Genomic DNA, 16,887 nt, shown 5'->3' on the forward strand with positions numbered 1-16,887 from the left:
ACAATTTTTACTTTCCTTTTTTTAGCTTTAAGGTAATTAGCTAATACTCTCCCCGTTTTATTCGAATTTCCATAATACAGAGCTTGCTGAGAAAACAGCTCTTTCCTTTTTTGAATGAGCCGGGCACAATTCTCAGTCTCGCAGCCATTTTGAGATGTGCCATTCCTGCTTGTCTACTGTGTGAAAGCGTTTGGAAATAATGAGTGAAGATATATATACCTTTTCCCCCTGATGTAGACTTTGTAATATGAAACAGAAGTGCTTTTTGTTGGGAGTAAGCCCTTTTGGAAGACTTGATGAAGAAACAACTAACTCTTTGAGACAGGTTACTTCAAGATAAGTTTTTCACGCTTTTACATGTTCTAATAAGAACTGAAAACTTTTCTTCTCTTGGCTGTAGTCATTGCAATATGTTTTATGCAGAATTAATCATTTTTTAATTCAGTGTTAATAATGACAGAAAAATAATTTTGGAAAAACAAGTTTATTGAGTGAAATGAAAGACTGATACAATATATATGTACAGAGTTTTTTTCAGATTAGTGTATGAGGTCCATTTTCTCCCTTTTTTGTACCCATTATTTTTCTGTCTTTTCTGATTTTGGTTTGGTATGAATGTGGTTTTTCTGCTAAACTAATATACAGTACATTTTCTTTTTGAGTTTTTGCTTGGCATATATGACTGTACACTTGTATTTATTGGTCCTATGACATGGATAGGTTGCCATTTCTAAATTCTCATGTTCATAATTATGTCAGTCTCTACTCTGGAACTTGAACACAGATATAAAAACATTTTCTCAATCAACTATTGTGCTTTTGTTCTTTTTTAATTATCATATTCTCCATTGGTTGCTATAGTGATGATGTGGATAACAATGAAGTGTAGGAAAATGTTTTAGGTGTCTTGCCTTTAGTTTGAATTGATATCACAGCATGAGCTACATTTCGATATTAAATGCTGAAGATGTTAAAAGACCAACATAATATATGACATATTGCATAATTCAAAGTGGGGCTCTCCTAAAATGGCTTATCAAAGGGGCCTAGGAGGACTTCCTAACAGGAATATGTACAGGCCAAAAATATTTGGTTCACTTAAAATGTTACCCCCACTTCCCATTTTTGGATTTTTTGGTTCATTTCACAAATTCATTTCAATGGAAATTTTTTAGCATATGCTGTAACTTTTTAATATGCATTAATCAAAGCCATGGGCTAATCAATCCATTAATCTTTGTTAAATCCATTTATCATGCAGTCAGTTTTTGAAAACTCACCAACAAATGCACAGCCCCTTATAGAAATAGGAACATGCAGCTGGTTAGGATTATTTTTACTCAAATTCAATAAATAGGGTTTTTTTTCCAGGTACAGTAGATTCTCTGTTAACTGGAACTCAAGCAACCAGAACTCTCAAGCAACAGAAAAAAAAAATCAAAGAAATACTGTAATACTTTAAATAAAAATGAAAATAAAATCAATTTCTGGCAGAAGCTTAGAAGCTTAAGTGTAAATTTGGCACGCCACACCTGAGTATGCCCACACTTTGCCTACCACATATCCGGTAGTTTGTCTAGAACAGTTTATGGTATGGCATAGTATGGGTTATAGTAATTAGTTACGCCTATTTTTAATATTAACTCTCAAGCAACCAGAAACTACATTTTTTTCCCAGCATCTATCAGTCCCCATGGGTACCAGTTAGTTGAGAGCCTACTGTATTTGTACAATTGGTACTATCAAACTCTGTTTAATTAAACATACAAGTGTATCAACTTGTAAATGTGACTAGATAATTGTTCTCTATGACTGGTGGAGTGGAATTACCAGACTAAACAGTGAGTTTGTAGATCCTGCATACAAATCCTAGGAGAAGAGGAAGGGAAAGAAAGCAGGATTGAGTTCACTCCTTTTTCAGTAGTAATTGAAGGTGACTTACATGCAGGGATGTACAAAGGTTTCAGGACCTGCAGGACCAGTATTCAAATTATTTACACTCCTGCATAGACGTTGGAATGGGGAAGGCTACAGGGGCCATTGCCTCCCCAAAAATTGGCAGTCGCTGGTTGGTGCCCGCCCTCCCTCCCATTTCCCGTCATTGTACTTTAAATATTCGGGGCAGCCGTCATGCAGCTTCAATGAACAGGCCTGCCCCAGAACTCTTTGTTCTACTTCCAGGGGCAGGCCTGCTCATTGATTCTGCATGGCAGCTGCCCCCCAAAAAACAAGCAATTATATCCAGTACGTGAAGCAGCTGACCCTATCAGTAATGATGGACCCAAAATGGTCTGTTTTTCGGCTCACTCAAGCCTTCCTCAGGGGTCCAGGTCAGAAAGTGTTATAGGAACTACAAAGGTGGATGTCAATCCAAAATTTAAAAAAAAAACTCCTGGCTCGAAAGAGAGATAAAATATCATGCCGAGCAACTGCAGTGGATGTAATTGCTTGCATTTTATTCATCATTTTTTTAATAAACATTATCTCAGGAACATTACATTTCACAGTCTTCACCTTCTTTGGTTACCTTCTCTTAATGTGGAACCCTTGGGCTTTTGTTGTTTGCATGGTTTAACTGTAACACCAAAAGATACACTCAAATACCTATGGGATAATATTTGATTCAAAATTATCTTTTTCTAAGCACATCTCTTCAGTTCTAAAAGCTAGTTTAATTGCTTTACAATTTCATGGAAAAAAAAATTATAATCCACTTGTAGTTATCATGAAAAAATGCTTTGTATGCATATCAGGCCCTAGTAGGTTCTTGCATTGATTATTGTAATATAATTTATGCAGGACTCCCATAATCTGAGTTAAAATGACTTCAGACCCTTCAAAATATTGGAGCATGACTAATCTGCCATACCAAACAAAGAAATTCAGCAGGACTTTTACATAGAGGAGAGTGTGGCCTAGTGGTTAGAGCTACAGCCTCATCACGCTGCTCCTTGTGACTCTGGGCAAGTCACTTAATCCTCCACTGTCCCAGGTACATTAGATAGCTTGTGAGCCCACCAGGAAAATGGGGAAAATCCTTGAAATACCTCTATATAAACCACTTTGAGTGTGGTTGTAAAACTACAAAAATTGGTATAGAAAGCCCTTTCCCTTAAGAAGCTACATTGGTTACCTATTGAATAGCCTTACTGGGTCAGACCAAAGGTCTATCAAACCCAGAAGCCCACAGTGGTCAATCCAGTTCACTAGTACCTGGCCACAATCTGAAGAGTAGCGACATTCCATGCTACCAATCCACGGCAAGTAGTGGCTTGCCCCATGTCTTTCTCAATAACAGACTATGACTTTTCCTCCAGGAAATTGTCCAAACCCTTCTTAAAACCAGCTACGCTATCCGCTCTTACCACAACCTCTGACAATGCGTTCCAGAGCTTAACTATTCTCTGAGTGAAAAAATATTCCTACCCTTACTCATAAAGCCCTTCATACTGGCATACCTGATTATCTCGCCAGATTAATTTTACTCTATACAGCACCTTGGTTCCATAAATGACCCCATCTAATCCTTCAAAAGCTTATTGCAAGTATGAAACTACTAGGAAAAAGGCATTCTACTTTCTACTTCCAGTTTTCTGGAATAATCTTCCATGTCTGCTTAGATATGAACTATCCTTTAAACTGTTTAAAATTAAGTTGAAAACTCATTTCTTTGCTTATGTATCTGGAGCATAAGATTAAATACGGATTGCCAACTCTCTCACCAGAAGCCATGGAGACTGTAACTATGAAATGATAGTGTGATAGTATTGCTTCACTTATGTATGAATACAATTGTCCTATAATTTTAATGGCATTCTGTAAACCATATGCCACCCATCGAAGAGAATCTGAGCAGTTTACAAAATGGAGAGATGTATAATTCAAAAGAATTAGGAAATGGAGAAAGGGCTCACAAAAATGAGGAAATAGAAATACAATAATCAGTAGGAAAGAAGAAGGAAAGGAGAGACAGGCAGGGAAAGTTGTGCTTTGCAAACTGGCACAGGGAAATATCTTTTATGTGCCTCTGGAGGCACAAAAAAAAAAAAAGAAGTCTCATCTTGAATATCTAGAACTTTGGAGAGATGTGGATCTCATCAATCAAATGCATCTACTTATATATTTCAAAGGGATGCTCTGGCCAGGCACAAAATTAATTTCCCACTCCAGAACTCTTAAAAGAAATGTGGGTACCTACTGTGGACTAACCCCAACCCTCCCAATTCCTGTATTTTTTAAAAATAAAGCCAAAGTCCCACTCTCTTGAACTCTCCCTGGTACTTACTTGGTAGGTAGAAGAGCCATCCCCAGTTGTTCCAGCTCGGAAGGCTCCATGTTTACAAAAGGCACCAATTGAGCCTCCAGTCTCTCGGTACCACTGCTAGAGGTCAAGCTGCTAAGTAAGGGGATGCTCCTTTATTTGTCAGCCTGATCTTCCAGGATGGGGTAACAGAGGGTGATGAAAAAAACAGTATGATGGGACTTCCAACTTCAATCAAATGATGGGAATGGTGGGAGGGGGGGATGTCGATGGGGGACATAGACTGACTTTATTCAAAAGATATGGGATCATGGTGAGGGAAATGTGAGAGTCAGAGCTTGACTTTATTGAAAGGTATGGGGCTTGGAGGGATGAGAGGCAGATGGGTGATGGGACTTCAACTTTTTTCAAAAAAGGAGATTGGAAGTGGGAGAATTAGATTTTAATGAAAGGATCAGGGTTTGGGGTCTTTTTTTGTTCTTAGCTTGGCTACCCTTTTGACAGCAACAAAGAGAACATTGATTCCTGCTCCTGGAGGGAAAGTTATCAAAGCTGTTTGTGGTGTTATTAATTTTCAATGAATATTGCAACTTGTGAAGCTTTTAGGTCATTGTTTATTGAAGCTTTTTCCTGAACAGATGCTGGTTTAATATATGCAATACCCCAAGCGAGCCATGGAATTGAGGGTGATATACTCACGTGGATTAAAAACTGGTTGGCGGATAGGAAACAGAGAGTGGGGGTGAATGGACAATACTCAGACTGGAAAAGCGTCACGAGTGGAGTGCCACAGAGTTCGGTGCTTGGGCCTGTGCTCTTCAACATATTTATAAACAACCTAGAAATTGGCACAAGTGAAGTGATTAAATTTGCAAATACGAAGTTATTCAGAGTAGTGAGGACACAGAAGGATTGCAAAGACTTACAAAGAGACATAAATATGCTCGAAGAATGGGCCGCAAAATGGCAAATGAGGTTCAACGTGGATAAGTGCAAGGTGATGCATGGTGGTAACAAAAATCATATGCACGAATACAGGATGTCTGGTGCTTTACTCGGAGGGAACCCCCAGGAAAGAGATTTGGGAGTACTTGTAGACAGGTCAATGAAACCGTCCGCACAATGCGTGGCGGCAGCGAAAAGGGCAAACAGAATGCTAGGAATGATTAAGAAGGGGATCACAAACAGATCTGTAAAGGTTATCATGCCATTATACCGGGCCATGGTATGCCCCCACCTGGAATACTGAATCCAAAACTGGTTGTCGTACATGAAAAAGGACATATTACTACTCGAAAGGGTCCAGAGAAGAGCGACAAAATGGTTAAGGGACTGGGGGAGTTGCCATAAAATGAGAGGCTAGAGAAACTGGGCCTCTTCTCCCTTGAAAAGAGAAGATTGAGATGGGACATGATTGAAACATTCAAGATATTGAAGGGAATTGACTTAATAGAGAAAGAGAGATTTTTCACCCTCTCCAAGTTAGAAGGGAAAAAATTACGTACAAACATAAGGAAGTTCTTCTTTACCCAGAGAGTGGTAGAAATCTGGAATGCTCTTCCGGAGGCTTTTATAAGGGAAAGCACTCTTCAGGGATTCAAGAAAAGGTTGGATAAGTTCCTGCTGGAACAGAACATGCACAGGTAAGGCTAGACTCAAATAGGGCACTGATCTTTGACCTAAGGGCCGCCATGTGAGTGAACTGCTGGGCATGATGGACCACTGGTCTGACCCAGCAGCAGCAAATCTTATGTTCTAAATCATACAATTAGTGAAGTTTTTTTCTTGAGGGGAGTAGTATATTTATTTTTTGTTTAATATTGGAGGAAGATGTAAGAGTAATATGTTATTGTTTTTAACTTTGTTTTAATTATGTTATGTATAATAATAAAAAATTTATTTTTATATACCGCCATACCCGAGAGTTCTAAGCGGTTTACAACAATTGAATAAGATACAAACTGTACAAGTTTTATAAAACAGCAATTAAAAACCAGTAAACAGAGAAATACATAAAATTATAAAATGCATAAAAAGAATGTGGAAAATTTTACATAGCAAAAAATATAAAAAGTGTTAAGACCCTAGTCTAGTAAATAATTGAGTTTTTATCTGTTTTCTAAAATCCAGATAAGAAGAGGCCTCAAACACTCACTGGGCAAGCCAAATATTTAGTTTGGCTTCCTGAAAGGCAAAGATTCTTTCACAAAACCTTTTATACTGGCAAAATGTAACTGAGGGATAGGCAAACAGATGCAATCTTCGAGAACTCTTGTTTGTATAACTTAGATTGAAGTGAGAGTTTAGGTAACTCGGAAGCATACCAAATGTTATTTTGTAACAGAAACAGGAGAACTTAAACAGAACTCTGGATTCAAATGGTAGCCAATGGAGTTTTTGATAGAAAGGGGTGATGTGTTCCCATTTTGTAGGCCGTAAGTAAGGCGAACAGCCATGTTCTGGACCACCCTTAATTTTCAGGTAATTTTCTTGGGAGCGTCTACATATATAATATTGCAGTAGTCAAGAATACTCAGGATAGAGGATTGGACTAGAAGGCGAAAGGAGACTTCGTCAAAATATTTTTTAATAGTACGGAGTTTCCAGAGCACTGCAAAGCTTTTCTTAAACACTAAATCAGAATGCTTTTCTAGTGTGAGATATTTATCTAAAGTTACTCCTAGTATTTTTAGAGATTGTTCAATATTATAATCCATCCCATTTACCTGTATCATAGTAGCCTTGATTTTGTAGCCTGCTTAGGATTTAAGCCGGTTAGAAGCTTCTTCTTTATTACTTAACATAAACTATGGGGGAAAAAAAAAGGTTTTCCTTAAATTGTATTAATGCATATAATATGCTTTGGGGCCCTTTTACTGAGCTGTGGTAAAAAGTATCCTTAGCACGCCCTTTGAGTCTTTTTCCTTGCGCTCTGGCCATTCTTACAATGGCCAAAATGGCCAATTTTCCATTATTTGAATTAATAGCCATGAACAAATGTTGCCGATAGTGTGCAGCCATTACAAAAACTTAGCATGAGAGCACTTATTAACACTGATTTTGTAGGTGGTAATGGCTCATATGCTAATCTGTGCGCAGTATTGTAGAGGCACCAATTCTTCATCCCCAGATATACCCTCCATGTACAAAATTAAAATATTTTTTAGTGCAGGGTTTGTAAACACAGATTGTAATCTTGGTGCAGGATGCCACAGTGCGTCCCAGGGTAAGCCCTTTTAAGCTGCGGTAAAGCCTTACCTGCTCCAGGAGACGAAGGCTCAAATACACTGGATGTATCACTGTAGGTATTTGATGCTTGCTCCGAGAGCTTTTTTTTGGCACTCCCATCTGAAGACTTGTGTGATTTCTTTTTGTTTTTCACCAAGATTTTGTACATCAAGTCCATAGGACTTGGCAGTGGCACTCCAGATTCAAGCTTTTATTAAAGAAAGAAATGTTCAAAAGTTAAGTCATGTTGAAACATTTAATTGATAAAGTACTTAAAAAAAAAAAAAAATAGATGTTTGACCAGTCAGCTCTGAGAATCCTGCATGCAGTCCCGATGGGGTCATTCTTAAATATATATATATCTACTCCAAAATGAAACAATGTTAAAATTGAATTCTCATTACTTAATTTTTATTTATTTATTAAAAAAAATTATAAACTGCTTTAAATCAAAGCAGTGAATAAAATTACACATCGATAATATAGCAACAAACTACATATACGTCAAATGTAAATCATCAAAATGGGACAGATACAAATAGAAATACAAATATACAGTTACAAGGAGATGTTCACACTTGCACATAGAAGTGACGATTTTGCAGTTTTTGTGTGGAGGTTGGAAGTGGTACCACTTGCACACAGAAATTGCAAAATCGCCACTTTCATGTGCAAGTGTGATCTTCTCCTTGTAACTGTATATAGATCCCTGATACAGCCTTAGTTGGCAAAACATGGCCCCTTTTGGTGTATTTTACTAATAAACCACTTCTCTTTCATGCACAAAAGTTCTTCACCAACCTAAACGGTACCATTCCTTGGGGTTTTTGCAGCCCAGATGCACGAGTTTGCATTTCTTAGCCTTAAATCTTAGCTGCCAAATTTCAGACCATTCCTCAAACTTCACTAAGGCCTTCCTCGTGTTATCCGCATCATCAGGGGTGTACACTGTATTGCAGATTTTAGTATCCTCCACAAACAGGCAAATATTACCCGATAGCCCTTCAGCAATATCACTTACAAAAATGTTAAAAGAACAGGCCCAAGAACCAAACCTTGAGGCCCAACATTAGTTAACATCCCTTTCTTCAGCGTGATCTTCATAGACTACTATCCTCTGTTTCCTTCCACTCAACCACTGCTGACTGAATATTACTTCGATCTATGCAGAGTTTTGAAAATAAGCACAACTGTGTATATGAAAGTCTGGCAAATTTGTGTGTTTGCCAAAGAGTAGATATAATTTAAATCTGCAAATTCCTTCTGGTAAATGCATAATGGAAGTAAGTGCATACTTTGGTTTGGAAAATTTGCCAGCAGCCACACAGGGATTAGTGTGTGTGTGTACTATTTGTGCATGCATTCAGATATAAAACTACCCCACAAGAGGGTGACATTGAAGCTCCCCACAGGCCTGCAAATTGATTTTCAATTAAAGTTCTCTGTACAGGGTTTTCTGTTAAAAATACAATGGTTACTGCAGAAATGATTTTTATCCCACCTAATGTAAATTGCAAGGGCAAATTATTTCAGAAAAGCATGCACCAGGATTGCAAAATTAAATCCCAGCTCATCTTGGCCCAGTCCTAATCTAAATTCATTTCTCCACATAGAAATATTCAGTGCATGTGCATACGTTGCTCAGCAGAAGACCCAAGACAATTTTTAGACCTTCTGCCCTGGTAAATACTTGTTTATCCACAAAGAATAATTTAAAATATTCTGTTAGCCCAGTTTCTTACGTGCATTTTCCCTTCGGTACTACTGGAGAGTGCAGCATCCCTTCAAACATTAACCATGTACTGTATTTTCACTCATATACCGCGCACCCGTGTAAAACGCGCACATGGGTATAGCGCGTGGGAAACTGTAATTTATGTAAATAAATTTTTATATACCGCGCATGCTGCGCCGACTCTCCTTTCGCCCACCCCGACTCTCCTCTGGCCACCCCGACTCTCCTCTCCCCCTTGAAGTCCTGTCCCCACCCTGAAAGCCTGATGCCCCCCCGACGTCTGATTCACCCCCTCCCGCAGGACCGCTCGCACCCCCACCCCGAAGGACCACTCTCACTCGCACCCCCACCCCAAAGGTCCGCTCGCACCCCCACAGCCTCCCAACCCCCACCTCCATCATGGAGAAGCTCCTACCGTTGTCCTGCTGCTTCCTCTGCCGGCGGTCCCGGCCCTTCTGTGAGCCCTGCATCTGCACTGCTTCCTCTTCCGGCGGTCCCGCCCTTTCTCTGACGTCAGAGAAAGGGTGGGACCGCCGGAAGAGGAAGCAGCAGGACAACGGTAGGAGCTTCTCCATGATGGGGGAGTGGGGAGGCTGTGGGGGTGAGAGCGATCCTTCGGGGTGGGGGTGCGAGTGCAAGTGGTCCTTCGGGGTGGGGGTGCGAGCGGTCCTGCGGGGTGAATCGGACGTCGGGGGGGAAACTATGTAAAAAAAAAGTTGTAAAACGCGCTCACGTGTATAACACGCATGGTTATGCATGGTTTGTAAAATGCGTGAAAATACAGTACTAACAATACATGCTAACCCCTGTCCCCTCTAAGCCAGTGGTCTCAAACGCGCGGCCCAGGAGCCACATGCAGCCCGGCAGGTACTATTTGAAGTCCTTGGTATGTTTATCATAATCACAAAAGTAAAATAAAACAGTTTCTTGGTCATATGTCTCTTTAGCTATAAATTACAATATTATTATTAAGACTTAGCCAAAAAGGAAAGCTTTATAAGCTATAAAGAGTTTTACCTCATGTAAAATTGTCATTTCTTTAATAAGACATTAACTTTTTTTTTCTGAGACCCTCCAAGTACCTACAAATCCAAAATGTGGCTCTGCAAAGGGTTTGAGTTTGAGACCACTGCTCTAAGCTGAGTGGGAATCCTCCAACTGTACAGGATTGCTGCCAGTGAGGTGGTGCATCAGCAATATTATTTTTCAATCACTAGGGACCAGCAGTTTCCCTAGAGTACTACAGTGCTCACTTGTCCTTCACTATTGAAAATGTGACAAGGAAACAGCCAGTGGCATGTGCCCAGAGGCTTCAGGGGATTTCCAAACCCCCTAAAGCTGTGTTTTTCAACCTTTTTACACCTATGGACCGGCAGAAATAAAATAATTATTATGTGGACCGGCATCAGTCTGTGGACCAGCGGTTGAAGAACCCTGGGCTAAGTCGTGGGCCAGACCCCACCCATCTCTACCCAATCTCCACCCCTGACCCCTCCCCATAATAGTACTAATTGCACCTTGCACGTCCCTTGCCTCATCTGGAAGCCTTCTATCTGACGTTGCGACGTCAGATAGAAGACTTCCGGTTCAGGCGCAGGATGCCTGTAGGAGCCACTGCCCGTGGCTTTATGCACTGAATCAGTTAGGAAGAGGGAGCTGGCTCGAAGATAACACCGCATCGATTGCACCGTGGACCAGCGGTTGAAGAACACTGTTTTGGGCCTGATGCACGTACTGGCCCTGTGGACCGGCAGGAAATTTCTGTGGACCGGCACTGGTCCATGGACCGGTGGTTGAAGAACACTGCCCTAAAGGCCCTGAGGGCACTGCTTTGAATTTTATGGGTTGAGCAGGCAACAGGTAGATGCTGCTCAGCCAATCAAATTCAGGGCCTTCAGGGGGAGGGAGGGGGGTCCAAGAATCCCCAGCCCAAGAGCCCTGCTTTTTTTTTTTTTGTTTACTTTTTTTTAATGCAGTTTGACAGGTTGAACAGGTTGCTTACTCAACAACTCCAAACTGCAACAAAAAAGCAGGGCTGTAGAGCTGGGGATTCACTGAATCCCCTGAAAGCCCTCACTTCACGCCATTGGAAACAGCATCCCCTCCCCCCTCCCATACACACATACTGACAGGATTGTAGGTGAAGGCGTCACACTCAGTTTACAGGGAACAGTGATGCTAACCCCGTTAAGGTATTATTTTCTACAGGGTCCACTGCAGAAAACAGGCCTTGTGATAAATATGTTCACTAATGTCATCAGCGCACATTAACTGCTAGTAAATGATCCATTAATAAGAGTTGTAAGATGTTTCATCACACATTTTGACTTGGTGCAGGGAAAATATTTCAATTATTATTACATTCTTAAACAATTAATCAGTTCTGCAGGCCTCACTTTATCTTCCAGGCTAGCCACTACACATAAAGTATTTTGCAATGTGGAAAATTTGAAGTTACATATTAAATATTTGCAACCTGGGTATTTACACAGTAGTTCATTGTCACATTATAACCTTTAAATCAGAGGTCCTAAAAATGAGCATAAACGATCTAAATTATAAATCAAGCGTGCAATTCTTTCCAGAGAAATGCAAAATCGGATGATGAGAAAGTAAACTATGGGGGTCGATTCTATCTAGGCAAGCGCTTTTGCACTATTTCCTGATAAGGATTAAACGGTTCGGTTCCTGGTTCAGAGATAACTAAAAAGAATTATGGCCTTGTAAATTCTAAAAACGGGCAGTTCAATCAGCCGATGCCTGATATATATGCAAACAATACCACTGTGTGGGACATTTATTGCTAGGCTGAGTCTCATAAACATGTACAAATAAACTAGCCAATAAACATATCAAATACATGTGACCACAGAAGGGAAAAACATGCTTACTGGGTATTTTTCCAGTGGATCCGTAAGTAAACCATCACCAAATATTAATTTGCAGTATTCTGCCATCTTCGCTTGCTGTTTTGGTCTGAAAAAAAAAGAAAGAAAATGAAAGAATTAGGTTTGATGAAAGAATAAATTGAAAGCTATAATGGCTGTGTCAAACCTTATATCTTCTCAAATATAATTCTTTGAGTTTATCATTCTGAACCTTTTAGAATGAAAAAAAATGCTGCCGATTTATTCCAACTTTTTCAACAACTGTCATCACAGATGCAGCAGAAATAGAATGAGAAATGATCTCAGTCATTTCGGAATCATGACTGTAATAATAGACTATTTATATCCATTTAAATGAGCATTTCACCAGTATGGCTCATATACACACCAGATAAGATCATTCCCCTTTTTTAAATCTTAGAGAATTTCTGTATTTTAAAAGGACCTTTCTGCTGTAGAAAGTCACACCTAAAAACCTTGGCTGCATTACTGTACACATTTCTCACAGTTTTTGCTCAGGTTATAGAATAAAACTACTTTTCTTATAAGCTTGAATCCTGGGCACTAAAAATTAATTCCGCTGAATATCTTCTGCCCAATATTCACAGCAATTTAAACAGCCTGGAAAGGCTCCTGGGCTAGCCATGAATACTGAATAGCATTTAACCGTTTAGTGTCACTGACTGTCTATGATTGGGCATTCCAGGATGAATTGACTCTTATGCGGTTAAGTATTACTACTACTGATCATTTCTATAGCACTGTATATCAAAACATAGAATGGACAGTCCCTGCTCTAAAGAGCTTACAATCTAGTCAAGATAGACAAACCAGACAATACACTGTGCTCAGATGGAATTACAGAGGGACTGATTTTGACGTATCAAATCAGGCAGTTTGTTCCAGGCATATGGTACAGCAAGGTAGAAGGGACGGAATCTGTAGTTGGCTATAGAGGAGAAGGGTACAGATAAGACAGACTTATCCGATGAGCGGGGGGAGGGGGGAGTGTGAGGAGAGATACTGAGGAGCTGCGGAGCAAATACACTTGTAAGTTAGTAAGAGGAGCTAACCGAATAATTTTGTCTTACAATGTGTCATCACCTTTATTCAACTTTCACAGTTGTGTGCCAGACTAAACACTTCCCAAAATCCAAAATGGTTATAGGAAAAACAAAATAAAGAGGAAAAGAATCCTGGCAGCAGGAAAATGTGGAACAGCAAGCAAGAAACAAGCATTTGGAGTATTCAGAGCAAAGACCAGGTTTTAGCTTCGTGAGAAGGTAGCATGTGTGGATCAAAACAGATTGAGCACTGAGCAACCAAGGAGAAGCATTCTGTGGAAGCTCTCCAGGGAAGTAGAAATCATTAGTGGCTGAATAGCTAGAAGTGATTCATCTGGAGGCTTATGGCTTTCTGTATATAAGTGTATGAAAGCATTCGGCAGCATTCAGATAGTCTCTAATTCCCACACCAGGCTCCATTTCACCTTTATATCGCCATAGAAAGGAAGAATGTTGTGAGGGGGTCTACCTCAGAGAGAGGGGAGGGAGGGAAGCTACGGTTCTTATAGGGTTATAGAAGAAAAGACTCAGGGGTGATATGATAAAGGTCTATAAAATACTGAGTGGAGTGGAAAGGGTAGATGTGAATTGCTTGTTTATACTTTCCAAAAAATACTAGGACTAGGAGGGCATGCGATGAACCTACTAAGTAGTAGATTTAAAATAAATCAAAGAAAATATTTCTTCACACAATGGGTATTTAAACTTTGGAATTTGTTACCGGAGAATGTGGTGAAAAGCAGTTAGCTTAGCAGGGTTTAAAAAAAGGTTTGGCTAATTTCCTTTCCTAAAAGAGAAAACCATAGGCCATTATTGAGATAGCTTGGGGAAATCCACTGATTATACCTAGAATAAGCAGCATAAAATCTGTTTTACTACTTGGCATCTTGCTAGGTACTTGGGACCTGGGTTGGCCATTGTTGGAAATAGGATGCAGGGCTTGATGGACCTTCAGTCTGTCCCAGTATGGCAATTCTTATGTTTTTACATAGGGAAGCCTGTATGGTATCTACTTTCCTCTATAGAATGCTAGCATAACTAGGCATATACAGTACATGCGTAATACTTACACAGGAGCTTACACACTAGCCATAGAGCTGCTGTCTAATTTGTCATAATTATTATGTTTGTTTTAACTCATGTGAACTGTTTAGTTCTTAAGTGGTATAGAAAATTTTTAAATAAATATATGACAAGACAGATTGGGACGGGTTGGAGTTAGCTTTGATGGTAACCCTGGCACTGGAGCAATGTGGTTGATACCAGATGGGCTTCTACGGTCTGTGTCATGTGTATATGGCAAGACAGATCATGTATGCATATTTTATACCACAATCATGTCATCCAAGTGCAGGTCTTGGTAACCATGGGGAGGAAGGTAGGACATCTTATAGAGGAACTTAGCAAGTAAAATGAATATTTATTCATAGATGATGAGTATGAAACTTCTGGACAGACTAGATAAACCACACAGGTCTTTTTATCTGCCACCATTTACTATGTTACTATGTTAGATGCTTTGCTTGTCTTTCCAAATCAAAGGTCTGCACCACTTACAATAAGGTATAGTAGGTAATTCTCTGTCCTCACAGAGCTCACAGTATAAATAGGCAAGATTTACTAACATGCATTATACATGCATTAACAAGTGTTAATTTGAATTTAATACACATGAATGAGATTAACACAAGTTATTAGCATACAGACTCCACTGAAATTAATTGGGCCTTGCATTAAAAACATACTAATGTGTACAGTATTAGAAAATCTAGCTCTATGCTTCTATTTGAGGCAGTGGTAAGTGAAATGATTTAGAAACATCATTAGGAGTTGAACTCTTGGCTTCTTGATTCACAGCCCAGTTCTTTAAGCATCACGCTATGAGTATTTTTCAGCTAATCCAATTTATACACAAAATTTTAAAACATCACTTTCTTCTGGGAAGAAAACAAATCTAACTGCTGTAACCCCAATGATGCTTTATGAATCACCATAGATGAAAGAAGTAGGCTACCATATAATCATACAAAATCTTTCATCGGTAATGATCCATCTCATCTATTTCACATTAGTTACCTGCTGTGCACCGTTTCACATAGATCTAGCTTCCAAACCTGTTCTAATTCCCCATGTAACTGAAACTGCTACAAGGCTGCAGAATAACACATATCAGATCTTATGACTAGGATTACCATAGAACTGAATATCTAAATATTTGTGGCCAATGTTTTAAAAAAAATGCCAACTGTTTATTTATTTATTCAGTTTTCTGTACTGTTCTCCCAGGGGACCTCAGAACAGTTTACATGAATGCATTTTCCCCTGTCTGTCCTTGTGGGCTCACAATCTATCTAATGTACCTAGGGCATTAGGTGACTTGCCCAAGGTCACAAGCATAAGATTGAACCCACAACCTCGAGGTGCTGAGGCTATAGCTTTAACCACTGTGCCACACTTTCCTACGGTGTCAGCTGAATATTGGCTTGAAAACTGAATCATCATTAAGGGGTCTTTTTACTAAGGTGCACTAATGGATTTAGCACATGTTAACTAATTGGTGTGCGCTAAGTACCATTTACCCCATTAGTATATAATAGACTATATAGCATTCAGCACACACTAATCATTAGCATGCATCAAATCCATTAGCACTTCTTAGTAAAAGGACCTCTAAAACTACTAATGCTGAATGAAAAAAGTTACCAAGACCTAGGAATCACAATACTGATCATTAAAGACACAAATGAATGTACAGATTTAAGATTTTAATCCTGGACTTCACTCTTAATCTAGGTATTGATGCTTGAATGAAGTTTACACAGCTCTTGACCAAGACCATCATTACATTCATACGTACTCATTGTCGGCGGGGCCAGGAGGGCTTGGGCTCTCTCCTGGCCCAATCGTTGTTGGGGAGGGGAGGGGGGGATTCTGTAACCGGTGTTGTTTTTGACAGACACCGGTTATGGAATCCAGCTTTTAGGCGAAAGACTGGCTCCTCCTTCGCCTAAAAGTCCTTGTTTTGGGCGTTTGGGACTTAGGCTTTTTGGGGGTTGTTTATATGGTGTAAGTTTAGACGTAGTGGTGGTCTGGGCATTTAAACAGCTGAATGTAGAGGCAGACCATTATAAAAAAAAAAAACCCTCCTTTTAGACATTTTTTTTGATAATGGACATTTTCCCTGCTTCTACTTTCAATGTTTAAAGCCTTAGGCCAAAAGGGGACTTAAACGTTTTTTTTGATTATGCCCTTCCAGATGTTTAGTAGACTATTTTGAAACAACTATACATATACAGTAAGTGGCAGCAATGAGCTAGTAAAACCGCAAATATGTTTATAGAGTTTTCAATCAAAAATAGAAACTAGGATTAAGTAAAGTTATCCATCTAAACCCTAATCCCTTGTTTTAAAGCCCTGGCTGAAGTATGCACTTTTATGAAGCCTGTGTATATCTTGGAGTTGATGCAAAAGCCAACAGGGACATTATTTTAAAATATAGCTGGTTAAATTGCCTGTTCAGAGCTAAAGGTTAATTTTCAGTAGTGCTTAACCGGTTAGTGCCTCTGAAAATAATCCAGTTAGCGCTGAAAGAAAAACTGGCTATTTTGGGGGTGTTCTAGGGGTGCAGTCAGCACTTGGCTGGTTAAGTAACGATATTCAGCACTTCATCGGTCAGGAAAATGCATAAAAGTCATTCCTGTCTTTATGCGG

The 16,887-nt window shown here is 39.5% G+C and overlaps 1 protein-coding gene across 11 annotated transcripts in view; it reads right to left on the minus strand.

Moving 5' to 3' along the window:
• Window positions 1-16,887, minus strand: part of PLCB1 (phospholipase C beta 1) — a 1,208,816-nt gene that overhangs the window by 438,333 nt on the left and 753,596 nt on the right. For all 11 annotated transcript variants that reach the window (XM_033937380.1, XM_033937379.1, XM_033937383.1 and 8 more), the window contains 2 exons: window positions 12,116-12,200; window positions 7,520-7,697 (listed from right to left, as the gene is read on the minus strand). In XM_033937380.1, the coding sequence (XP_033793271.1) occupies window positions 7,520-7,697; window positions 12,116-12,200 (263 nt within the window). The remainder of the gene's footprint in view (window positions 1-7,519; window positions 7,698-12,115; window positions 12,201-16,887) is intronic.

Source organism: Geotrypetes seraphini, chromosome 3 (genome assembly GCF_902459505.1).
Source record: "Geotrypetes seraphini chromosome 3, aGeoSer1.1, whole genome shotgun sequence".
NCBI lineage: Eukaryota > Metazoa > Chordata > Amphibia > Gymnophiona > Dermophiidae > Geotrypetes > Geotrypetes seraphini.